Here is a 25,953-nt window from a genome sequence, read left to right as displayed (position 1 = left end):
TCATCATAGATATGTATGTGTATATATAATTTTTTCCTAGCTCTGCTTCTTAGGTCTTTGGTTTGGCCATGTCAACCTCACTAGACCTGAAACATAAAAATTAACTAGGCAGTCTTTTTAAAAAAAAATAATTTTAGATTTACAAAAAAGTTGCAGAAATAGTAGACAGAGAACCCTTGTACCCTTTATGCAGCTGCTTCTGATGTTAACCATAATATAATGAGCCAAGCCAGAAAATTAACATCAATATAATCCTACTAAATAATTTACAGACCTTATTCATAATTGACCAGCTGTCCAACTAATGTCCTTTTTGGGGTCCAGGAATGCATGTTGCATTCAGTTGCCATGCCTCCTTAATTGCCTCCAGTCTAGGACATTTTTCTCAGTGTTTCTGACCATGACACTTTGGAAGAGTACAGCCATTTATTTTGTAGAATATACCACCTCAGGCTGGATTTGTCTGATATTTCCTCATGATTCAGTTGAGGTTGTGAATGTTGTGCCTGTCTCAGCGGGTCATGTCAGGAGGCATATGATGTCAATATCTTATTGCTAGTGATGTTAACTTTGATCACTTGGTTAAAGTACCATCTATAAAATTTTGTTACTATTTTTTCCTTTCCAATGAACAAGTAGGTTGTAGGAGACATTTTGAGACAATGCAAATATCCTGTTTCTCATCATACTTTCATTCCTGAATTTCAGCATCCATCAATGATTCTTGCATGCAAAATTACTGTTATTACAACAGTTATTACTGTGGTGTTTGCCAAATGGTCATTTTCTGTTTCCATCACTCTGTCTACATTTATTAATTGAAATGTACTATAAGGAAGATCTGTCCCTTCTCCCCTCTGACTCATGCCAGGGTTATAAATTTTAAATGACAGTGTTGCCTTGTGGGAATTATATCTGAATAATGAATAGGAATTGATATAGGAAAGAACTGAGGGAATCAGGGGTGCCTGGGTGGCTCAGTAGGTTAGGCATCCAAGCATCCAATTGTTGATCTTGGCTTAGGTCATGATCTCACAGTTTGTGAATTTGAGCCCTATGCAGGATCTGCACTGATGGCTCCGATTCTGCTGGGATTCTGTCTCTCCATTTCTCTGCCTCTCCCCCACTCGTGTTCCCTCTCTCTCTCTCTCTCTCTCTCTCTCTCTCACTAACTAAATAAATAAATAAACTTAAAAAAATAAAGAAATGAGGGAATCACTGTACAATGGGGAATGTAACCAATCTAGCTGAATACTGTGTCAGAAAGGGAAATCCAAAGAAATCTGCCACAATGACCTTTAGTGTGATAGATTGAAAGTCTGATTTTTTTAAAAAAATGAGGGAAGTAGTTATGAAAATGAATTGTAAAAACTAAATGTACAAATGTAATGAGCAAACCTCGATTGGATCCTTTGAAAAAAAGGACTACAGAAGATAATTTGGGGGACAGATAAATTATTAGATGATGTTAAGGAATTGTAAATTTTCATATTAATGGTTTCAGATTAATGGTTCTTAGGAGGCATATGCTAAAGTTAAAGTATTTAAAGATGAAATGTCAAAATACTGAAACTCATTTGCATATGATTCAGCGAAATATAAGTGACTAGGTAGATACAGATATAGAAATACATGGCAATATAGAGAAAGCAAATATATGGCAAATGTCAACCTGGGTGGTAGGTTTAGAGATCTCCAAATTTTGTGAATGTTTGAAGTTTTTAATAATAAAGATTTGGGGGGGAGGAATTAATGCTTATAGGAAAAATGAGAAGAAATACTTTTAAGGACTTCCCTTGAGCCCAGTGATAACTGTATGCCAAGCACAGATGTTAGAAATCTTCACATTTGCCTCCTGGAGTAACAAGGGATGCCACAGGGGATAGACAGCAGTTAGAATGATTTAGGCTGGAAACAATTGCACATCCAACTCAATTGGCCAACTCAATGAGGGAACTCCTGGGTTTTGTAATTGGACACCCAGACGTAGGGAAGGCTTCAGAGTGGTTTAGTGGCTCTGTCTCCACTCCCTTATGTTTTCCTCAGCTGTGCCCTCCCAAGTAGGTCAGCTTCATCCCCAGACTGGCTTCTTTGCTGCAACAAAGTGGCTATAGTACTTGTAGGCTTTACCTTTGACTGTCACTATGTCCAGAAGGAGAAAAGACATCACTTCTGGTGGCTTGCTCCTAAAAGCAGGGACCTTCTTTTCCAGCAATCCCCCATCAGAACACCCCAACCCCATCTCAGTTGCCTTCACCTGAGTCATATGGATCAATCTCTATGGCCAAGGGAGTGCCCTCTGCTGATCGGCTTAGCCATGGCTTCCTAAACCAATCACTGGCATGAGGAATGGGATTACAGTCAGATGCACCCAAAAAGTACAAGAGCTCTGTGAGAAGGAGGAAGGGAAATTGGTTCTGGGTAGGCACCTACAACATTCACTATATGGGGAAACATGTCTTTCTCCAAATGGAAAGATATCTCAGGTGAAGAGGGCAGATTGCCACAGGTATCGTGGATCAGATACAAATCAGAAATTAAGATTCTCTAAGGAGAATTTGAGGGGAGTTTTGGCAAGAAACTCCTGATCTAATAATAAAGAGATTTGCTTAAGCACATCAAAGAGAGAATTTCAGTTATAGAATCAATGATGTAATGAAAGAAGTTTACCAAGGAGCAAAAGGTCAAAAACAATAGAGCAAAACAAATGAGCAAAAGTGAAATGAATGATTTGCCTTGACCTTGACTTGGGAAGATTTCTACCCTGTGGTTTTCAAAAGGAAGGAGCTCGAGGTGCTGGATCAAAGGTTGGTCAACGCTCGGAATTCACAGGGTGTCCCTGGCCAGGGGGTCTAAGCCTGGCTGTCCTCAGAGGTTCACACCCATGGCAGCTTTGCCTCAAGAGATCTGTTGGGAAACCAGAGTACTGGTCATTTTTAGAAAGTCCCTCGGGTGATTTTGAAATGCAACCAGGCTTGAAAGCTACTGGTCTAAGACCACATGAACAAACAAATCAGGGATAGATCACTAGAATGGCTGAATTTTGATGGGATGCAGAGGTGAAATTAAAGAGCCAACAGTGCCAATACAAGTGGCTCTCTGACTTTGACTATTGCCTCAGTGACCACTGGAACCCTCACAACTAAAGACTGGGGGTGGGGGCAGCTTATGGTCATATCCACGAGGGTGGTCTCTGTTAAGTGACTCATAGACTCACTATTTGTTGAAATATGCATGTGAAAAAAGTCCATCAGTGGATTAATATGCTTAAATTATTTTTAAAATTTCTTTTAAAAATGTTTATTTATTTTTGAGACAGAGAGAGATAGAGAGAGACAGAAAGTGCATGACTGGGGAGGCGTGGGGCAGAGAGAAAGGGTGACAGAGAATCCCAAGTAGACTCTGCACTGTCAGCACAGAGCCCAACACAGGGCTTGAATTCAAAAATCGTGAGATCATGACCTGAGCCGAAATCAAGAGTCAGATGCTCAGCCGACTGAGCCACCCACATATTTAAATATGATTTTAAAAAGATTTTTAAAAATCTTTTATAAATTCCATCAACTAAGGGACTTTTAAAAATTGATTCACCATGTACAGCATTGGGGATTTTTTTGGAAGGGGGTAGATGAAGGGATGTTAACCTATATTTAGAAAGTTGAACAGAAATAAGAAATGAAGGATAAGAAAAAATGGGGTATTGAGCAAATGAAGATGCATCACATTGGGGTCTCCCAGTCACTTATGTACTGGAATTTGTGTTATCCAACAGGGAGAGTCCAAGGAACTCTCCAAAGTGAATGCCTTTGAGCAGGGAAATCCGAAAGCCATAGGGATCATCTAAAAGAGGGGACTCGAGGACCCAAAAGCTGCCAGAAAACTGGCAGATGTACCTCCATGAGGCCCAGACAAGGTCCGAGACAGAAAAATATAATCTAAATATATTAGATATATCTATATATCTAGATATCTATATTAGATAATCTAGATATATCTAATATCCATATTGTAATCTAAATATAGACACAGGCCAAGGAGTCCTGAGTGCTTAGTTACTATCCAGAAATGGAGCCAGGGAATCCTTGAGGACTGTTCCCAAAATCAGCTGCTGTGGCCACCAAGGCCACAAGGAGCTGCATCATCAGAAAGAGAGTCCAACATGAAAAAGTGAACACTGGTGGCTGTGCAGAGACAACTGTTGTCCATCCTCCATGACACTTAGTGTCATCTGGTCACTGGCTTTAAAGGCTATCGCATGGAAGCCAGAAGAAGTCCAGAAATGCAACCTCTGGAAAACAAAGGCAAAAGCTTGTCTCAAAGGAAGGGACACTGGCCAGGCAGTCTTAGGGTAGTAAGTTAGTTTGTAAACTTGTGAAAATAGCAGATCTTGAAAGGACAAGAGATCTAGCCCTACTAGTAGAAGTAAGGAGGTTGAAGGCAGTCTTGCTGTTTCCAAGGGTTTGAGTGAAGATGGCTCTGTCCTCTCTCTCCGGGCCCCAGGCAGAGAGACGCCCCAAGCAGGGAGGCCAAGGGGCTAATTCAGAGCCTCTCAGAGGCAGCAGGGTTTGGGGCAAGGAGGAAAATGGGGGAACTTTAAAAGAGGGCTGAAACAGCTCAGTCTGAGTTGGGGCCAACACTGAGTGCTTCTTCCAGACCATCTCCTGATCTTTCCTGCTGCTGAGCCCTGGTTTATCCTGAAGAACAACAGCAACAAGGGTTATTGTTTGTCGAGCATTGACTGTGTTCTGGGTTAGTACAACCTGATTATTTAAATGCACGGCTCATGCATTTCTCATGACAACTCTATTTTTCCTCATTTTACATGTGAGGAAACTGAAGCTTAGAGAAAAGGTCAGCCACATATCTGAGTTCACATGGCCCAAAGTGTCAGAGTTGGGATTCAAAGCCAGATCTGTCTGAACCCAGAGTTACCTTACAGCCACAAGTCCTAGGGCTCCCACTCAGCTCCCAGAATGCCCTCTTTCCCCTCCTACAAAGCCTGCTGGGAGGAGCTATCTTTCAACCAGTTCAGCTCCCTGAGAAGAGATGACATTTTGAAGTGCCTAATCCTGTCCCTGGAATAAGTGTTTACTTCTTTAAGCTACACTCTTCCCCAAATCTGCCTAGGTGGCTTACAAAGATGCACAGAGGACACCAGGCACATAGTAAGTGCTCAGAAAAGGTTGGTTTGGTCTGGGTCTGCTCCAGGGTGAGGTTGGTGGGTGAGATCATTTGGAGAAGCAACCAGTCTACAGAGGGCAGGAGCAGACCTGCATGGGGGAGAAATGGGACTTCAGTCCCTTGGGCCCTCTCACTTGCTGTACCCAATTCCTGGGTGCTGTCAGATGGGCTGCAGCCAAGAATCCTGCTCTCCCACCTGCTAGATAGAAGGGGTGGCCGGGAGCCCCATGGATTCTATGCCATGGATGAATCTTGGTATAATAAAATTGGGTTCAAGGCTCCTCACTTGCTAACAGCTATTTGACAAAATTGTAATTTACCTGTGCTTGTAAAATGTTAGTAAAATGTTGATCTATGAATGCCCTGTTTTTATAAGCTCAGTCCAATCATGAAAGTAGGAGCATCTAGGGTGGAATGAGGAATGTTTTCTAAAGGGGAGAATTATAGGTACTTGGAAAAACTTTCCTGAAGAAAGTTCTCTCGTGTATGTACAACCTGACCTATTGTTCTGAACGTTTCCCCTCAATATGCATTCATCAGGGATATTTTTTCTTTTGTCTTTAGTGGAAAAGGCTACTATCCGACCAGCTAAAAGCATGGACTCATTGTGCTCAGTGCCTGTGGAAGGTGAGATCTCACAACTACCTTTGGAACTGGGGATTACTACTGGGAGACAGAAGCTCCCACACCAGACTTGCCTTCATGAGCTACCTGCCTGCTCATCTCATCGCAATCATGCACATCCCCTAGTCCCAAATCTGCCCTGAACCCTGAACCCAAGGGGTTCACACAGCCGCTGCATTAATCCCTGCCATTACACTACAGGTCTTGGCCTAAAGGGCCATCCTGTTCCTCCAGCCTTCCTCTAACCATAGCTGGAGATGGCAGCCATTTTACACTCAAATCTCAACCAGGTAGAAGGGCAACTCCTGAGAATCAAGACAGACGAGTCTTCCCCCTTGGGCATAAAGAAGAGCCGAACACTGGTTTTTACCTCATGGTTTAGTTCCTATATACTTATGTGTCTTGAATTTATGTGCTCCCATAGGCTCTCAGGTCATGATTTTGAGTTGGTTAGATTCATTCATTCACTTATCAGTAAACAGTGATGGGCACCAGCCTGGCACGTAGCTGGTCATCCTTTGGTGGAGTAGATGTGTGGAGGGTTGCATGCAAGGTGACATCCCACCAAAGTGGCATCTCACCACATTGGTCTTAAGGGCTGACCTCCCTGCACCTCTCTCTCCTGTTTTTTTTTTTTTTTTTTCTTAAGCAGCCAACAACCCCTGCTACAAGTTGCGAGGCACAGGGCTTCCCCCGTTTATCCCATGACTTTCCAATTCCTTTAATACAAAACATTTTGCTCTTTGATAAATGAGGCAGCCTGAAACAATGCAGAAAGTCTTTAGAACAACCTTTTAAAAATAACTGTAAACGTGTAAAATAGTGAACTTTTTTTTTATGTTTATTTTTGAGAGAGATAGAGGACAAGCAGGGGAAGAGCAGAGAGAGAGAGAGAGGGAGACAGAATCTGAAGCAGTCTCCAGGCTCTGAGCTGTCAGCACAGAGCTCAGAGTGGGGCTTGAACCCACAAACTGGGAGATTATGACCTGAGCCAAAGTCAGATGCTTAACCGACTGAGCCACCCAGGCACCCCAACAGTGAACTCTTTTTAAGCTGACACGATCCTTTTAGCATTGTCTCACCTTTCTAGTCATCCGTTTGCTTTGGTTTGGAAAACTTTTGAGGCAGGTCTTGCCCTGCGCCACAGAATTTAATATTTCAAAATGTAGGTCCTCATTTGGATGAGCATTGGGCAGGTATCTGCCCCTCTGAGTCTCACTTTCCTCATGTGTTAAAGGAGGTCATTACACTTCCCCTACAGAACATTCAAACCTCACGTTACATAAGATGTCCAGCACAGCCCTTAGCCTGCTGGGAATCATTTTCCCGATCCCAGACAACTCACTTGTTATCTTGCGGTTTATTTCCCATACAGATTTTTCTCTTCTTTACTTTCACTTTTAAGTCGGTTGGGAACTTGCTCCTCACAACTGGGCTTTCTAACTTTTCATTAATTTACATTTCTAGTTTCTCATCCCCTGAATCAGCAGGAGGAAGCCTGGGAAAAGGGAGAAAGGTCTAGCTGAGAACAACAGCATTTGTCTCCTTGCTGGGAAGTCAAACCCCTGTTTGGGTCCATCTGCCAGAGGAGGCTTAAAACAATACGTTTTCGAGTTTTAAAATAAAACAAAATTCTGTTAGTTTGCCCTTTTTGTCTTCTCCTTCCTTTTGAGAAAACATCATTCTGCCATCTCCCATCTGTCTTTTTTCTTTTTCAAGATCTACATTTACTGCTTGGTGGATGACTGTTCTGTTTAGCAACCTTAGCAGTGGCCGTCTTGGGGAAACCGCTCTACCTGCAAAGTTTAAAACAGATGCATCTGATGACAGCAAATGGTCCTGTCAGGGCATCGTGCCAACATTCTGTGCACATGAGAGGAAGCTTACTCTCTTGTCAACCAAATGTATCCACCTGTCTTTATTAGGAGGGCTAGGCCCTTACTAGAACACGATGCCTTTCCAATATTCAGGTGTTGTATACCTTCCCTTATTGGAAGGCTGTGTAGTCGTATGTCTGCCCCGGCTGCTGACCATGTGTCTGTTTGCTTTTTCACCAGGGAAAGAAACCAAAGGAAATTTTAATCGAACAGTCACCACTGGTGGATTTTTCATTCCAGCGGCAAAATTGCATTCGACCAGCCCTGGCAGCTCCTGTGACCTCAGCAAGCAGGAGGGCGAGTGGGGCCAGGAGGGGATGCCGGCAGGGGCAGAGGGGGGCTTTGACGTGAGCAGTGACCGAAGCCAACTCGAGAGTGCTCAGGCCCGGCCCCCACCTGAGCAGCTGAAGGTGTTCCGGCCCATCGAGGATCCCGAGAGCGAGCAAACAGCCCCGAAGATGCTGGGTATGTTCTACACATCAAACGACAACCCCAGCAAATCTGTCTTCACCAGCAGTCTCTTCCAGATGGAGCCCTCACCCCGTCACCAGCGCAAGGCCCTGAACATCTCTGAGCCCTTCGCCGTGTCCGTGCCGCTCCGTGTGTCGGCTGTCATCAGCACTAACAGCACCCCGTGCAGAACACCCCCAAAAGAGCTCCAGTCACTTTCCAGCCTGGAAGAGTTTTCTTTCCAGGGCTCAGAGAGTGGAGGTTGGCCTGAAGACGACAAGCCACTGGGCGCTGAGACTTCTACAGGTAAAGCAGGGAAGAAAGGGTTTCTTTTCATTGCAAGAGGTAAAAAGCTAGCCTTAAACTTGCTTGAACAGAGTTTGCAAGACAATATGGTGAAGTGGTTAAGACCATGGGCTGTGGAGCCAGATTGCCCAAGTGCAAGTCCAGTCTCAGCCATTTCACTGTATGGTCTTTAGCAGCTCAGCTGTATGCCTCAACTTCTTGATCTGTAAAAAGGGAATGATGTTCATAATCCTATCTTCTTCATACATTTGCTGTGAATATTAAGTTAGTTAATACATGTAAGGCTCTCAGAACAGTGTCTAATACATAGTAAATACTCAGTAAATAATGCCTATTATTTTATTCACTCACATAGTGAGAAGGTAGGGGGAGAAGCTCAAAGAATGGAATTCTAGCTCAAAAGCTAGAATTAGGGATTCAATTCTTCTAGACTCAACCTCTCTCCATCCACCCATCCCTCATTTCTACCTCATATCTGCAGAGAACATGGCTAGCAACCCTAGCGATGAGAAAGAACATCTTGCTCCCAATTTCCATATGTCAAATGTGGGGAAGACTCTGATTGGTCCTGCTTGGGTCACATGCTCAACCGTGGACTAGTTATGGTTGCCAAGCAATTAGGGTCCTATAATTGGCTAAGGGTGAGTCTCTGAACCATATTTGGAGTTAGGAGGGGGTTCTATGATGAACAGCCAACTGTGAGCCACATAAAATGGAAGTAGGGAGAACCTCAAAGGAGAGGATGACTGACAGACAAACCAACCAATGCTCCTTGTGGATTAAGAATGTTGTTTTTTTTTTTTTTTAATTTTTTTTTTCAACGTTTATTTTTATTTTTGGGACAGAGAGAGACAGAGCATGAACGGGGGAGGGGCAGAGAGAGAGGGAGACACAGAATCGGAAACAGGCTCCAGGCTCTGAGCCATCAGCCCAGAGCCCGACGCGGGGCTCGAACTCCCGGACCGCGAGATCGTGACCTGGCTGAAGTCGGACGCTTAACCGACTGCGCCACCCAGGCGCCCCTTAAGAATGTTTTTATTATTGAGGTGCCTGGATAGCTCACTAGGTTGATTGTCCAACTCTTGATTTCAGCTCGGGTTATGATCCCAGGGTCATGGGATTGAGCCCCACATCAGGCTCTGAGTTGGCAGCACAGAACCTGCTTGGGATTCTCTTTCTCCCCCTCTCTCTGCCCCTTCTCCACTTGCTCTCTCTCTCTCTCTCTCCCTCAAAATAAATAAATAAACATCTTTAAAAAGAATATTTTCATTATTAATATTAGCTAACCTTTTTTGAACAACTGTTATGGTATCAGGCACTGTCCTAAGTGTTCTACATGCATTATCTTCATTCTCCTCACAACAACTCTGTGAGGTAGAGGTAGTTACTATTATCCCCATTTGCTTAGAGAGGAATCAGTTAACTTGCCAAATGAGCCATAGCACGGAAACGGAAAAACCAGGATTTTAATCCAGGTTTTAAAACACTCCACCATGCTCCTTCACATGTTTATAATGGACTGTGGAGTTACAAAAATTGTTAAAACATGTTCCCTTGACCCAGCAGGCTCACGAACTAGGGAGAGAAATTAAACTGTACCGAAATGCCACACAGGTCAGCCTGTAGAAGTAGCAGGAGACCCTCCTTGGGCTTTTTGAATGAGGGAGGGCTTAGGTCCCTGAAACGTAATGAAAGATGTGTTCAGGAAGGATTTCAAGGGCATCAGGAAGAGGCAGTCCACTCAGGAGAATTCCAGGAAGGCTTCCCAGAAGAGGTGACATTTGGGCTGGGCCTTCTAACCTAACCTAAATGGTTAGGCTTTCTCCACCCAGAAAAGATGGGGAGGATATTCTGGGCTGAGAGGCAGCTGAATATTGTAGGAAGTGTGTAGGTTTTGGACTTCAACTGGGCCAATTCGCATCCTAGCTTCAGCACTTTTTGGCAGTGTGACAGTGGACAATGGTTGATATCTCTGAGCCAGGGGTGATTGGTATCTCAAGGGCTGGGGTGAAGTCTCAATGGGAGAATGTTCATAAAATGCTTATTCACAGTCTGGCTCACAGAAGATCTTCAGTAAATTCGTCCTTTTCTCCTCCCATTCCCTTCAGGACATGGGGCACGAGATGAGCGGAAGCTCAGGTGCATCAAGTGATGCCTTGTTTGGGGAATGCTCCGGGTGGTGGGTTGGTGTGGATCGAGCAGGGTGAGGGTTAGAAGAGGAAGTGAAGCCTTTGAAGAGAAAGTGTTTCCAAAGGCTTTTGTGTGATTGGTTACTGTCCTGGGTATTTAGTCTTTATCCTGCACTGTGAAAACAGCCTTATACAATGAGATAGGACCTTCTTCATGCAAGTAGCAGAGGTCAAACTTGGGGTCTGCCTCCCTCTCCACTCCCTCTGGTCTGTTTAAGACCAGGGCTTAGGGGCGCCTGGGTGGCTCAGTCGGTTAAGCGTCTGACTTCGGCTCAGGTCGTGATCTCGCAGTCCTTGGGTTTGAGCCCCGCGTCGGGCTCTGTGCTGACTGCTCAGAGCCTGGAGCCTGTTTCGGATTCTGTGTCTCCCTCTCTCTCTGACCCTCCCCCATTCATGCTCTGTCTCTCTCTGTCTCAAAGATAAATAAACGTTAAAAAAAAAAAAAATTTAAAGAAAAAAAAAAAAGACCAGGGCTTAATCATTTCATTTTAGATATATCCAGATTGATGTGCAGAAAACCCCTGGGAAGGGTCACACAGGAAGCTGTCAATCATAATCATAATACATCTTTGTAGCTTTGTGTAAATAATAGATTTCTATGCCCCGGGCAACTGCTTGACTTGTCAGGATCCGAATTTATTTATCTGTGAAGTGAAAGCTTAGATTAGAACAGGGTTTCTCAACCTTGGCATTATTGACATTGTGGGCTGGGCAATTCTTTGTTGGGGGTGGGGCTGTTTCATGCTTTGTAGGATACTTAGTATCCTTGGCTTCTACTCACGAGATGCCAGTAGCCACCTCCTCCCCACCTACTTGTGGCAACCAGAACTGTCCACAGACACTGCCAAATGTCTCCTGGGGAGGGGAAGAGCAAATGGTTCCTAGTCACGAGCCCCTGGACTAGATGATCTTCAAGGCCCCTCCCATCTCTGACAGTCTGTGACTTTGGGAACTGAAGGCAGGACATGGCTAGAAGGAAAGGGTAAAGAATGTGAGGGGCAGCAGGCTGGGAGAATTTTCTCCATACTTGGGAAGGAGGACTAGCCCAGGACGGTGACTGTGCTGGGAACAGCCTCTTTTCAAATGAAGTCTTCAACAGGTAACTCTCATCCTCATTGCAGCTTCTGTACCTAAGAAGGCGGCTCTCGAGGATGCCAAGCCAGGACCGGAAGCAGTGAGGACAGAGGAATGCAGCAAAGGCCTCTCCCTGGAGCCAGGCTCCCAACTGGAGGAAAAGAAGGCTCCAGAAATCTCCCTGGGTTCTCAACATCCAAGTGAATTAGAGAAGAGGCTAGATCCAGAGAAGGTGGTGGAGGAGGGTCGTGAGGCTGACCAGGGGAAGCCCAGCACTCTGCAGGAGAGCCCCCGGGCCAGAGCCGAAGCCGTGTTTCTCCACGAGATGGTAAGGTGGACTCATTGCCTGATCCGGCCAGTAAGAGTCCTCTTTATCCCAAGGGTTCTCGGACTAGCTGAAAGCAGTTTGTTTTTATTTTTTTAGAACCAGTTTCTGCCAAAGGGACTTTAGGAGACGGTCTTCTAATCAGGTCTGGGAGTCTTTTTCAGTGGACTTTTCAGAAGGCCTGTGATGATGGGAAGGAACCATCCAGCTCAGATTCCCTAGGACAGGCTCAACTCTAAATATTTCTGATCTGAGGTCACTGTAAACCAGTGACACGTCCTTGGAATACAATGACATTCGATCCCAGAAGCAGCACAAAACCAGTCCCAAATATGATGACCATTATGGGGTCCAGCTTTCCTTCCAGACATCCTGGATGGACGGTTGCCTGTGCACGTTTGTAAAGTCTTCTGAAAGATTTCCAGGATTCGCTCCTTTCCCCCATGGCTTCTGGAGAAGTTAGAACATGATGCCAGGGCTTATTACACCTCATGTACTTTTTAGAGGTGAAATTTTTCCAAGGTTTTATGGGATGTCCTTTTATAAAATGAAGGTGTGAGGAGGTTTTCCGGGGCATCCAGGGAGGAGTCCTGCCCTGAGGAGGCAGCTCTGTGACCTGGACGTGTATGTCAAAGGAGAAAGGAAGTTCTTTGCCTTTTAACTTGTTTCCGGGGATTTGGTTTCCAGGACATGCACAAAAGGACGATGTGCTGGGAGTTAGGGCAGTGCAGGAGTGCTATAGTGGCCTCAGGAGGGCTGAGAAAAGGTTCCTGATGGATGTGTTTGCCACTGTAGAAGGAGAAGGATATGGACATTCTTACAGGGATTGAATTCTGGGAATAGCACTGCTTTCAGAAGCAGATAAAATTAGTTCTGGAAGGGGAACCAGGCTGGATTCAGGGGAACAGGTAAAGGCATCAGTCCATTCCTCAGTTTAAAAATGTATTTAAGGGGCGCCTGGGTGGCTTAATCGGTTAAGTGTCCAACTTCAGCTCAGGTCATGATCTCTCGGCTTAGCTCGTGAGTTCGAGCCCCACATCGCGCTCTCCACTGTCAGTGCAGACCCTTTTGGATCCTCAGTCTCCCTCTCTCTCTGCCCCTCCCCCACTAGCTTGTGTGTGTTCGCTCCCCTCTCTCTCCCTCTCTCTCTCAAAAATAAACATTAAAGAAAAACAATAATAGGGGTGCCTGGGTGGCTCAGTCGGTTAAGCTGACTGCTCAGGTCATGATCTCACAGTTGTGAGTTTGAGCCCCGTGTCTGGCTCTTGGTTGACAGTGTGGAGCCTGGAGCCTGCTTCAGATTCTGTGTCTCCCTCTCTCTCTGCCCCTCCTCCGCTCACACTCTGTCTCTCTCTCTCTCTCTCTCTCTCTCAAAAATAAATAAACGTGAAAACAAATTTTAAACAAACCAATAAATAAATAAAGTGTATGTAAACACCTACTTTGGGCCAGGCACTCCTCTGAGCATGGAGATGACTGCAGTGTGCAAGACAGTCGCAGTCCCTGCCTTCTTCAAGCTGACAGCTTAGTGGGTGAAAGGTCATTAAACGCATGCTTTCTAGGATGATGTGGAAGTACAGCATGCTGTGAGAGTGTATAACAGGAGGACCTAACCTAGTCAGAGGGAGGAGGGGAGTCACAATGGTCAGGGAAGACTTCTCTGAAAAACAGACATTTAGACTGAGAACTTAGCTAGACTAAAGGGGCAGGGGACAGAATAGGAAGGGAGAGATTTCTAGGCAGAAAGAATAAGATGTGCCATGAATCTCAGGTGGGAAAGAGCATGAAACATTCAAGAAACAGGAACAAGACCAGAGAACAGGAATTTGGGCCAGAGAAAGAGGCCCAGAGGGAAGCAGGGGCCAGTCAGACAGGGCTGCTTGGAAGGGATTTGGAGATTAAGGAGCAGTGGGAAATCTGATCTGTGCAGAATTTTATACTTTAAAGGTCCCTCTGTTTTGTGAGGACAATGGCTCGGACGAGGCCGGAGAGGAGGCAGAGATGCCAGTTAGAAGGCTAGTATGTGACTGGCCAGGTGAGAAAAGATGGGGGCTTAGACAAGGGTGGGGGCAACGGAGATAGAAATGGAAGGCTTCAAGAGTTATTTAGAAGCTAGAGTGGCACTCCAGAAGCACACATACTAAAATTGGAGTGATACAGAGACGATTAGCATGGTCTCTGTGGAGGATGATATGCAAGTTCATGAAGCTTCCATATGTGGGGGGGGGGGGGGGTTGGTGGTGGTTCCTGGCTGGCTCAGTTGGTAAGGCCTGCGACTCTTAATCTCAGTGTCATGAGTTCATGCTCCGCATTGGGCATGGAGCCTACTTAAAATAAACTAGAATAAAATAAAGTAAAATAAAATAAAATAGCAATGTCTAAAATAATATTTTTATTTTAATAATTTTAACTATCACACAATTTTAATAATTTTAATTATCACACAAGGAAAGAAGCTAGAATGAACAGGACTTGGTGAGGGATTGGGTAAGAGTGAGGAAGAAGGAAGAGTCAAGACACCTCATAGATTTCTGATCTGAGCAGAAAGATGCACCATGGTCCACTTACTGAGATGGTAGAGAGGGGTGGAGGGGAGTTTACATGCTTATTTATTTATCTAAATTTATTGATTTCTTAGTAAGAGATCAATAAATGGAGGTGCTGAGGAGAGTAAAGAGATGAGTAAAAGGCTGCCCCTGCCCTGAAGGTGAAATAGAAATAGATACAAATGAATGCAACACAGTAGAATCAGATCCTAAAAATATCCCTGCCTTTTGACCAAGTAATCCTATTTCTGGAGAATTCTCTGAAGGAAATAACTCAAATAGAAATAACTCAAAAGAAAACCTCTTATTGAGCAACTACTCACAGTATACCAGGCTCTGGCCTTGAGGAATCAAAGACGAATGGACACAATTCTTGACCTCCAAGAGCTCATAGTCCATTCATTGGGAAAGATAAGATAAGCATCAAATTAATTGTAACATGAAACACATGATCAGAGCCGGATGAGAAGTGATGTCAGGTTGGCATGAGGTCAGGTTTCTCATAAAGGCCTGAACCCCCACAGGATGGATATGCCTTCTAGAACTGCTTCTCCCTGGGACAGAATTAGACCTTGAGAGAAGAACTGAAGGCCACTGAAATTTGTTTCCCAGGCCCCGACCAGGCCTCCCTTCATCCCTTTCCTGTCTACAGTTTGGGGCTTTGTGTAGGGTAAGGGAGGAGTCAGACAAAGAGAAACTAGACTTGAGGGGAGACAAAGGCAGCAAACAAGATGGAGGAGAAGGCACCCCTTCAGATCAACAGTGGTTATCTGTGGGTAGTAGGAATATAAGATTCTGCTGTTTTTGTATTCTCCTTTATTTTAATATGTGTTAAAACTTTTTTTTCCATGTGAAATACATATTTCTTTGGTAATAAAATAAAATCTGTATTTATTTATTTGGAAAGCAGATGTCAGGGCAAGACTTAACATTTACATTCCACTGGGAGAATCTGTTTCTTGTGTGCCATCTGGTAAACCTGAGGTTAAATGAGACCAGGGGTTGGTTTGTTTTATAAGTCAATAGTGCACAGGGATTAAGTGTTTCTGTTCTGGTGTAGACACAGCTGGATTTTAGTCCCAGGCTGCTGCTCTGTGATTTCGGTAAATTGTTTAATCTGTTTGAACATAGGTCTCCTCACCTCTACAATGGGAGTAGTTATAGTAGTGTTTACCTCTTAGAATTGTTGGGACAATTAAACAAGAAAATGCAGTTAAAATGTGTTACCGCACATCATAAGCACTGAGTAAACATCCATGGTTATTAATGCAGTGTCCTTTACTTGCTGGGATAGTGCAGCCTGGCACCTAGCCAATCCCTTTACTCTCCCTGAGAAACAGTTGCAGTTGTCGGTGCCGAGAGTCCTTGGCTCTAAAATAATCCGTTTCTTGGTGTTTTTCAGGATGAAGATGATCTGGCCAACACCCTGATCTGGCCCGAGATTCAACAGGAGCTGAAAATCATTGAATCTGAGGAGGAGCTCTCACTGCCACCACCTGCTCCAAAGATCTGCCCAGTTCAGCCAATCCTGGAGCCCAGTCCAGGGCCTCTCGCTTCCCCAGAGCCTCCTGGGAGCTTGTCCTGTGGCCCAACTGCTGTCTCCACCCCTGTGGAGGAGTGGACTAGGGATCCAACCAATCAGAGCACACAGGGGACTTCCACGGCAGCCAATAGAGAAAAGCCAGAGACTATGAACAGCCTCCACCCATCTGAGCCAGAGAAGGGCCAGCGCCCAGATCCCACCAGCCTGGCTCCTCTGGAAATCGCACCATTTGAGGCGGCTTCTCCACAAGCAAGGGTGGACCAGGGAGGCCCAGGGAATCTGTCTCCTCTGCTCCCGCCTGCCGCGCCCCCTCCAACTCCTCTGGAAGAGGTGCCTCGAGATCAGCTATCAAAGGGCAGCCCTGAGAGAGAAGACTCGTCTAGGAATTTGCAGACAAATCCATATATAGACCAGCTGAAGTCCAAAGGCAGCCCTGGGACCCCCAGACTTTGTCAGGGGGAGGAGGTCTCTCTAGGGGAAAGCGAACATCAAAATTCAGAGAATGCTGCCCCTGAGGGAAAAGGCTCTGGTCTTCGAAGCCCAACAAGAGAGGTTGAGATCTCCCCACAAGGAGAGGGGGATGTAGCCCATTCGGTGCAGGAGCCCTCAGACTGTGATGAAGACGAAACTGTGACAGACATTGCCCAGCATGGCCTGGAGATGGTGGAACCCTGGGAGGAGCCCCAGTGGGTAACAAGTCCCCTTCACTCTCCCACCCTGAAAGATGTGCAAGAGGCCCAGGTGCAGGGCGCCCAGGGCCACCGATTGGAGAAGAGGCTTCCCCACAGGCCCAGCCTTCGCCAGAGCCATTCTCTGGATAGCAAAACCACCTCTGTCAAGAGCCAGTGGACTCTTGAGACTCCCTCCTCCAGCAGCTGTGCTAACCTTGAGGCAGAGAGGAATTCCGACCCTCTGCAATCCCTGGCATCCAGGAGAGAGATTACTGAACAGGATGAGAAAACCCTAAGGTCCTTCAGAGAGTTCTCTGGCCCAAAAGGGACAGAGGCTGTTCCCAGCCAAAAGGGACCAAGTGGTTTGCAGCCCAAACCAGCAGAAATCAGCCCTGTCAGCCTGGCAGAGGGAAAGGAACTGGGGGCACACCAAGGGCACAACAACCCTCAGATTGAGCAAGGTAGTGTTCCTGGGCCAGACAATAGCAAGGAAAGTTCACCTAGTGTGCAGGACAGTACCTTGCCTGGAGAGCATCCCCCAAAGTTACAGCTGAGAGGCACTGACTGTGGACCCCCCAAAGGGAAACACAGGCCTTCTTCCCTCAATTTGGACTCTGCCATTCCCATCACTGACCTCTTCCGGTTTGAGAATGTGGCCTCATTTGGTTCACCTGGAATGCAGCTCTCTGATCCAGCAGACAGGAAAGTCACATGGATGTCATCATCTCACTGTAAAGTAGACCCATGGAGCATTTACTCCCAGGACCCTCAGGACTTGGACATTGTTGCTCAGGCCCTGACAGGCCGCCGTAACTCGGCTCCTGTGAGTGTGTCAGCTGTGAGAACCTCCTTCATGGTCAAAATGTGCCAGGCCAGGGCAGTCCCAGTCATCCCACCCAAGATTCAGTATACACAGATCCCACAGCCCCTGCCCTCTCAGAGCTCAGGCGACAGTGGGGCTCAGCCTCTGGAAAGGGGCCAAGAGGAACCCAGCTCAACTGGTGAGACCAATCAGAAATCTGCCAAAGATGATTCTGTCTCTTCCTCAGAAAGCCCAAAAGAAGAGAAATCAAAGCAAGATACAGGAACCACTGCATCCTTGCCAATGGATACCACTACATCCCACATGTGTGAGGGACCCACCCTTCCTCCAGAACCAGTCTTGGCTAACCTGCTCTCCACCCAGGATGCAACAGTGCAATGCAGAAAACGCACATCAGAGACAGAGCCATCTGGAGACAACCTTCTTTCTTCAAAAATAGAGCGACCATCAGGGGGTTCTAAGCCTTTCCACAGGTCAAGACCGGGAAGACCTCAGAGCCTAATCTTATTCAGTCCCCCTTTCCCCATTATGGACCACCCTCCCCCTTCATCCACAGTGACAGATTCCAAGGTTCTTCTGTCCCCCATCAGAAGTCCCACCCAGACAGTTTCCCCTGGCCTTCTTTGTGGGGATTTGGCAGAAAACACATGGGTCACACCAGAAGGGGTTACACTTAGGAATAAAATGACCATCCCTAAGAATGGCCAAAGACTAGAGACCTCAACCAGCTGTTTTTACCAGCCCCAGCGGAGATCAGTGATTCTGGATGGAAGAAATGGGAGGCAAATAGAATGACATCAGTTCACTGGTGTCTGAAAAAAATGTCATGATTCATCATCTGGAAGTTATTACAGGGCCAACTTGCCATTATTCCAGGCGTAGGTTATCCAAATTTGGGCTTATTTTGGCCTCTTCTCTTTCTTCAGACTTTTGACCATTTATTAATTAGTTCGTTTGCCAGAAAAGAGGTCAAGGGAAGGACCAAGAGATGAAATTTAGATAAATCCATAACGGCAGGTGGGAAAAGATCAGGTAACAGAACAGGGTGAAATTCTTGCCTCCAATGAGATTTCGGTTTGTTTGTGAGTTGCATTTCTCCCACATTGTCATTATCTATTACCGTTGAGAGTTGGCTAAAATAACGTCTTTTGAAAGACAGAGAAATCCTTTGCCTGTGTTGGAAAATGTTGCTGTTGAGGTTTGAAGGCCTCCTTTTTACATCATGCTCTTTAATGCTCTTTAAAGCATGTGTTCTTTTAGACCGGCTTTCTGATAAGCTTTGTAAAAGTGTACACTCCAGAATGGAAGAAGATTTGGAAGTGCAAACTAACACCTAAAGATCCAACTGGGTGAATTTCCCTGGAATCTCTGCAGACCTGTCCAAGATGGCTCCATATATCAGCATTGAAAATCAGAATCTATACACAAGAGCAAATTCTGAGACTGGAAAAATCTAAGAAAACTTATTGGCTGTGGCTTTTGCTAACTTGGGACTCTACCATTATCCTGACCTCTGATTTACAAATCCAGTAGCTGGGCAAGGTGGGGGCTGAGCTGAGCTGAGGGTTACCTCAATGAAATGTGCTGAATCTTCACTTGAGTATGCAATAGTGAAGTGCAGTGATCTGTTTTCTTTCCAAATCAGAGTCCAAGAACAGGATATCATCATAGAGAAAAACCTCACGCATGGGCAGAACCATACTCTAAACTTAATGTGTTTAAATTGGTTGGGCATTAGAGAAAACACCTCTAGCTCAGCTTCCCTCTCCCCCACACTAGGCTGGGAGTACAGGAAAGGATAAGTGGGGAACCCTGGCAGGGTGACCATCACTACCACTTGGTGAGAGCTGCCCTTCTGAATATGCATTTCATTTTAGCCAGTGGGTGCCTCCCCCTCTCCCTCTCCTTCCATTACTCAGAGCATATTTGAGTATCTTTCTCCTTTCCATAATCCCCCCTCATCCATCACCCACCCCAGCACTCCAACTTGCCCTTCTTCTGTCTATATGCAGGCAGAAGCAATAAACCAATCTGATCTCATTTCAGTTTTTTAGAACTTCCAATGGTTCTTTCCTTTTTGATTGGTGAGAGGAAGGAGAACTAATATAACCTGCTGGCAGATTTTTGGTGCTTCCCCCAAAAAGGGCTTCACAGGAGCCCTTTCAAGGCAAAAGCCATTAGAGTATCAGCAGTTTCAAACTTAAGACAATGATCTTATTTGAGAAACAAATTAAAATAGACCTGTTTCTAGCCCTATCCACGACTTCTCAGGGTCAAGTCTGGCTGAACTCTGTCCACAAGCTCAGTCATTGCAGAACTTTCTCTAGGGGCTAGCCAGTACCTCTGGGCAGGCCTCACAACCCATGCTGCTGCTGGGGTAGGTAGGGGCTGAATTAAAGTTACCTCGTCCAGTGAGAAATTGGAAGCTGATGCCCTGCAACAGATACATATTCCCCTCTCCCTTCTTCCCTGATAAACCTTACAGTTTTAAAATCTTGTCCTATACCTTTTAAGCCAGTGTCTGTGGTGGGGTAACTGGCAGGCCAGCTGATGAATTCTACTTTCAGAGGGCGCTGAGGTGAGTGAGGAGGGGAGCAGTTAATAGGTGTTTTGGGGTCTTGCATTCTCATTAGGTGAGCAAGACACTGGACCAACAGCTGAGGAGATGTCAACCCATTAAAAAAACAAAGTCCTAGGGTATAGCATTTTTCCTCCTTGGCAAGCAACGTGAAGAAATATAGTGGTGACAGATGAGAAAGGCCATGTTCAGGAGAGTTGAAAAGTACATTCCTGCCTTATCAGAAAATGTGGGCAGATAGGCTTTATCCCAATCGCAGTGCACTATGGTGTCTATGCTTTGATAAAGACCATGTTCCAGTTACAATGTGAGAGAGGAAGGGAACTGGACTTTGCCTCACCATCAGAACTCTGAGCCAAGTAATGAAATATTTAAACTGTTTTACGATTATTTTGAATTTTTGTTTGTAACACTTAGAGGATATATTTTTATTTGGGAATAGACTCAGAAGCCACTAAGTACATATTAATGAGTGGGTTCTGCTCGGGGCACCTAGGCACATTTCTTAAATGGCTGCCATGCTCCTTAGACAGACTCTGACGCCTTTTGTCTGTAGCATCATCTTCAGGAGTTTGGATATGTGGATGCCACCATGAGACACAATGACAACTGTCTGGAGATATTCTGTATCCTCAGCTTCCCTAGCCAGTGAATCCAGAAGGCTGTGGAAGCTGACTCACCCTCTCAGTCAGTGTCCCGCTGTGAAAATGTGGACTTCTTCTTCACTACAGCCCAGCCTGTCAGCTGTCACAAACGCATCCATAAACTTCCTGGGGACTAGGGCTAGCCTGGCGCTGAGGAAATTCCATTTCATGGCAGAGGACTCAGATTTTCCCCCCTGAAATTGTTCCCCCAAATGCCCTGAGATGACCTATTTGGTCATTCATTTGGGACGGAAAAATGACCCCCTTGAGAATGGCCGGCTGGAAATCAAATTGCCCACTTCCACCCAGGGGAGGGACAGAACAAGGGCTTGTGTTTTCAGGAGGATCTACAGGGTGCTCTGCAAAGGGCTGAAAAATCAAATTGGCAAAGTGCTCCTTCAAATCAATTACCAGTCCTCAAAATGGGGGTGGCTGGATTTAAATGTTGAAATGAAATGCATGCATCTCCTAATGTTTTCTTTCAGTGTTAGCAGTTGCTTGAGAGGATAATCTGTATTTATTGGCAAAATGGCCCTCTCAGGCCAGCTATTTTTTTCTTTTCTTTTTTGCCAAAACGGACCAGATAGAGGGAAATTTGATTTTTATTCTTTGCTTTAGATGGAATGTGAAGAGACCTGACCAAGAACTCCATTAAGACAGCTTAATCTAAGCCATAAAATTCAAAATATTGACCGACTCAAAATGCGGGATTCTGGGGAATTTAAAAACGTAATAAACATCATCATCCTCAACAGTATTTATCAAGAGCTTAGTAATATTGCACTGGGTGCCTTAGAACTTAAATCCTTGTAGAGTCTACTGAAAAAGGGGAGAGGCATGGTAGCAAATGAAATAGTCCATAAACAAATAGGCACAAGATTTAGAACCATTAAGTTATCAAATGACAGCTGAAAGGGAAACATGTAGCAACTAGCATCCTTTAATAGGATTGTTAATAGTGTTCGAGTTACCTACTGACTTTAATCAAATTAAACACAATTGCAAATCCAGCAGAAGGTACTAGGGAGACAGGCGTTGAGAATTTTGCTTTGTTTAAAAAATGAGAGAGTGGTAATCAAGAACAAATAGTTCTGAAGTTGTGTGTAGTCTTAATTGGTTTGGTTGTGAAGTCCTGCTGGATCTCTGCTAACGAGCCAGGTAATAGCATGCCATGCTCCTGAGAGGGGGCTTTAGAGACTTCCATCACCACAAAATGTATTAACTCCTGTTGATGATGAAGTCATAGGTCCAAGATAAGCTGCTCCTTTCATGCCTAATGTTCAGCGCATGATAATCACATTTGACTAAAATTGGGTGGTTTATTTATCTACACAGGTCTTGAAGGGGCAGTGGGGAGCATAAGATTCATTTGTCTGGAATTGGAGTAGGAGAGGTTCGGGACAGGACCACATTCTACCACCAGCTTGTCCTATCTGGTGACAAAATTAATCTTGGGGTTAAGTGTTGTCAGGAGTATGATTTTAGGCACTTCCAGCAGGAAGGTCAGCTCAAAATGTGGAATGACAAAGAACGTGTCCTCCTTTGTCATCACCTTCCAAGCATGGAGAGGCATAGGAGATAGAAAAAGGGTGATTGCCTGAGATCAGTGTCAGTCTAGATAGTATAAAACTGGGGGCCACCACAGACGAACTGACACAGCAGATCATTTAGCAGCCTTGAGGTTCATGAGCAATGCAAAATCACTTCTCTGTGAGGTTGAAGGAGGATGTAGCTAAATATAAGAAACCCACGAAGTAGGTAGCTGTGTGTTTTACTGGATGGATCACAATGCTTTGCAATAACAATGCCATAGTAATTCCTGGCTTATAATTCTGCAAGATAAAGCACTTTTTCAAAGGCATCTGTTAGAAATCTACATGGATTCAGCTGTTTGTTGAGCTCGACAAGTGTTTCCAAAGATATAGTCAAATTTTTTCTATTGATTAAAAAAGTATAAATATTAAACCTATCCATAGAGACATTTAAGTGTAATTAAAACAGATGTTATGCTTTAAAAATGTATTCTAATAAATGATATAAAGGATAATGCTTATGATGGCACTGTGAACTAGAGAAAGACCTGGGCTCATCAAAATCAATAATAGGAAAAGTAGATTATATGCATCAGGCTCATTGTTCTGGTTCGATGTTGGTTTTCTTTCTTCAAGGTTTGGTTTCACAGCTGGAGTCCTGATGATTTGCTTGAGTAAATTTTTCTTGTTTTTGTTATTTTACCTCTTAATATTGTCAAATATTTGCAACTTCTCTCTCTTACTGTTGTAATCATACATGTTACCAAAGATACCCATTATAAATCAATGGATATTGTCATGAAAATTAAGAAAAAAAGCTATTGCTTCTCAAAAGTCCACAGCTTACCAAGTTATGTGAATCCATCTGCACAGATGTGAACTCAATTTTTCTATTACTTGAATCAGTCAATTGGAGGGGACTGCTCTTTCATTTGAATGATTGTGTTAATGGTGCTCTTAGGGAAAGAAGCAAAATCCTGGCATATATTATCACAAAAAAAGGGGAGAAAGGCACTCAATGGGTCTAAATCACAGGCCCTTAGAAAAAAAAAATCACACAACCAAGGCTTACAATCTGGCAATGAAAAACACCACTGCCAAGGGGACAAAAATACTAGCCTTCTAAATAAAAATATTTAGAACTTCACACTACTCAGGTCTGCTCCTGTCATCCCTCATTACTACCCTAAATGCCTTTTCATCTTCCCTATTCCCAGATCCACACTTGCTCTGTTTCTCTTTCCTGGATCCGTGCCCACTGCCCCCCAAATGGCAGCACACAGTTGCCCTCACTCTTAATCTTTCCTCCAGCCTCTGGAGTCTTCTCTCATCACAGCCCTGGTATCTTCCCTCAATGTTGCCTCCACTTCCTGGATTTCAATAAAACTTGACTCTCCTCTGAGGACGCTCCTGTCCCTGAACAGTTAAGGCTACACATTTCTCCCTTGTTACACAAACTAGGTGTTCTCTAATTTCCCACTTCTGCTTTTGCACCATTGCTCCTGCCCATCTTCTACAAAAATCTATTACCAAAATTCATGGAATCCAGCTATTTTAACTTTTATCATACTTTGTGGCTACAATGTAGTCAATGTCCCAGATCTCCCAGTCTTTGGCACCGAGCTCCCTCTTTCCACCATTGTTCTGGATGATTTCAGTGTTCCTGAGGAAAACCCACCCCGCACTCTTGGCACAGTTGCTCACAGCTTTTACTTCTCTTTAGTTTGGGCCATTTGCCTCCAGGGTTTCACATTATGCTGTTTCACAACCCACAACTCTGTGATCCTAAACTCTCATATTCCATTCTCAGAATTTCTCCTATCCTTGCTCCTTTATCCCTTCTACTTGCTCAAGATTACTAACGCCTGGCTTACGCCTACTCTGAGAGACAGTACTCCCAACCAGACTTCATTCTTCCTTCCCTAGCCTTTCCAGACCTCAAGGAATAGCATCTCAACTACTCCCACCAGCACTACTAACTCCCTTGACCACTAGTACTTCAGCCATACCTCCTTTGCAAACCTCCAAACTAGGGCCAGGACTCTTACCGCCCATCTTCTCCACTCTTTTACTTATTGTTGAATTAGACCAGAGAAAAATTTAAAACCGTGGCAGGAGAGCCTTTGAAAATTTATGGTTTACCACCTCATCAGTACCCTCATTCCAGAAACTCACAAAAGATATTTCACTATTCTAAGCCCCCTCCTAGGTTGATCCACCCCCCACCCCCCCAATTTGCCCCTTACTTCACAAGTTTATGCTGTCAGATGTTTCTTCAATACCCCTGCCCCCCACCAGCACCTTCTCATCCATATATGTATGTACCTGAACTTCCTTCTAGCTCACAGGAATTGCTATTCCTCTTCCCAAGGGCTCCCAAGAACACCTTCTAATTCACAACTTCATTCCAATTCACTGCTCTGGACCAACTGCAACCTGACCTCCACCCCCATTGCTCCATTAAAATTTCTCTTGGCTAAAGTCACCAATGATCCAATAATCACATCAACAGTCAATTCTGTCTCTTGACTTCCTTCTTCTCTCATATTTGATACTGTTGATCATTTCTTCCTTGAAACACTAGTTCACCTTGTCTCTTAGACCTCCATTTCCTTAGTCTGGTTCACTTGAAAGCTTCCTCTTCCTCTCTGCTCTAAAATGTTTTTATTCACCAGAATTGTCCTTCCCTTTCACCCCACTGTTTCTATCACCCACACAACTTTGACACCTCACCCCACCCCCTCTCACCTTCTCTTACATGAACTTTTTAAATGGTTGGCTAACTGATCTCCCCGCTTTAAGTCTCATTGACATCTGTCCATTCTCCAGACTGTACATACTGCTGCCAAAGTTGTCTAAGGATGGTGGATCTCATCGAAATCACCTTGAGTGTGTTAAAACAGATTTCTGGGCTCTATCCAGAGTTTCTGACTTAGTAGGTTTTGGGTAGGGCTCAAAATTTTCCATTTCTAAGCAGTTCTCAGTTAGGTGATGCTGCTGCTGCAGACCCAGAGACTACATTTTGAGAACTCTCTGGGTCCTAACTCCTAAGTTTAAAATCTTCCATTAGCTGCCTTCAGTTCCTAGACTTCTAAGAATTACTTGAAGTGCTTGTGAAAGGGGCACATTTTTGGGCTTCACTCTTGATTCCGACTTAGATCTGATGTAGTATCCAAGGATCACACCTTTGAGAACCTGTGACCTATGTGGAATTCAAGTCTTTCTATAATCTATCCTTTGCCTATCTCGCTAGCATTATTGAACTGGTTATTTAAAAACTAGTCCAAGTCCATGGCATGCTGGGTGGCTCAGTTGGTTAAGCTTCCAACTTTGGCTCGGGTCATGATCTCACGGTTCGTGAGTTCGAGCCCCGCATTGGGCTCTGTACTGACAGTGCGGAGCCTGCTTGGGATCTCTCCTTCTCTCTCTCTCTCTGCCCCTCCGACTCATGCTTTCTCTCTTTCAAAATACATAAAAACTTTTTTTAAAACCCACTAAACTAGCCCAAGTCCGTGCCTTGGATTTTTGTATGTCCTGTTCGTACCACATGAACCTTCTTTCCCTCATCTAAGTGGTCAACTCCCAGTCCT

The 25,953-nt window shown here is 44.8% G+C and overlaps 1 protein-coding gene and 1 pseudogene across 1 annotated transcript in view; both read left to right on the top strand.

Annotated features, from left to right (window-relative positions):
* ARHGAP31 (Rho GTPase activating protein 31) overlaps positions 1 to 23,150 on the top strand; it is a 113,563-nt gene extending 90,413 nt beyond the window's left edge. The window contains exons 9-12 of the mRNA XM_047099665.1: positions 5,746 to 5,808; positions 7,863 to 8,438; positions 11,749 to 12,029; positions 15,975 to 23,150. Of these exons, the coding sequence (XP_046955621.1) occupies positions 5,746 to 5,808; positions 7,863 to 8,438; positions 11,749 to 12,029; positions 15,975 to 18,404 (3,350 nt within the window). The 3' untranslated portion in view covers positions 18,405 to 23,150. The remainder of the gene's footprint in view (positions 1 to 5,745; positions 5,809 to 7,862; positions 8,439 to 11,748; positions 12,030 to 15,974) is intronic.
* Positions 14,147 to 14,245, top strand: LOC124527398 (uncharacterized; annotated as a pseudogene).
* Positions 23,151 to 25,953: the final 2,803 nt, after the last annotated feature.

Source organism: Lynx rufus, unplaced genomic scaffold, assembly GCF_022079265.1.
Source record: "Lynx rufus isolate CCGP_SWC_20201006 ecotype Redwood Valley unplaced genomic scaffold, mLynRuf1.p SCAF_5, whole genome shotgun sequence".
Taxonomy (NCBI): domain Eukaryota; kingdom Metazoa; phylum Chordata; class Mammalia; order Carnivora; family Felidae; genus Lynx; species Lynx rufus.
The sequence above is the reverse complement of the archived record's forward strand: the minus strand, read 5'-3'. Positions and strand labels throughout refer to the sequence as shown.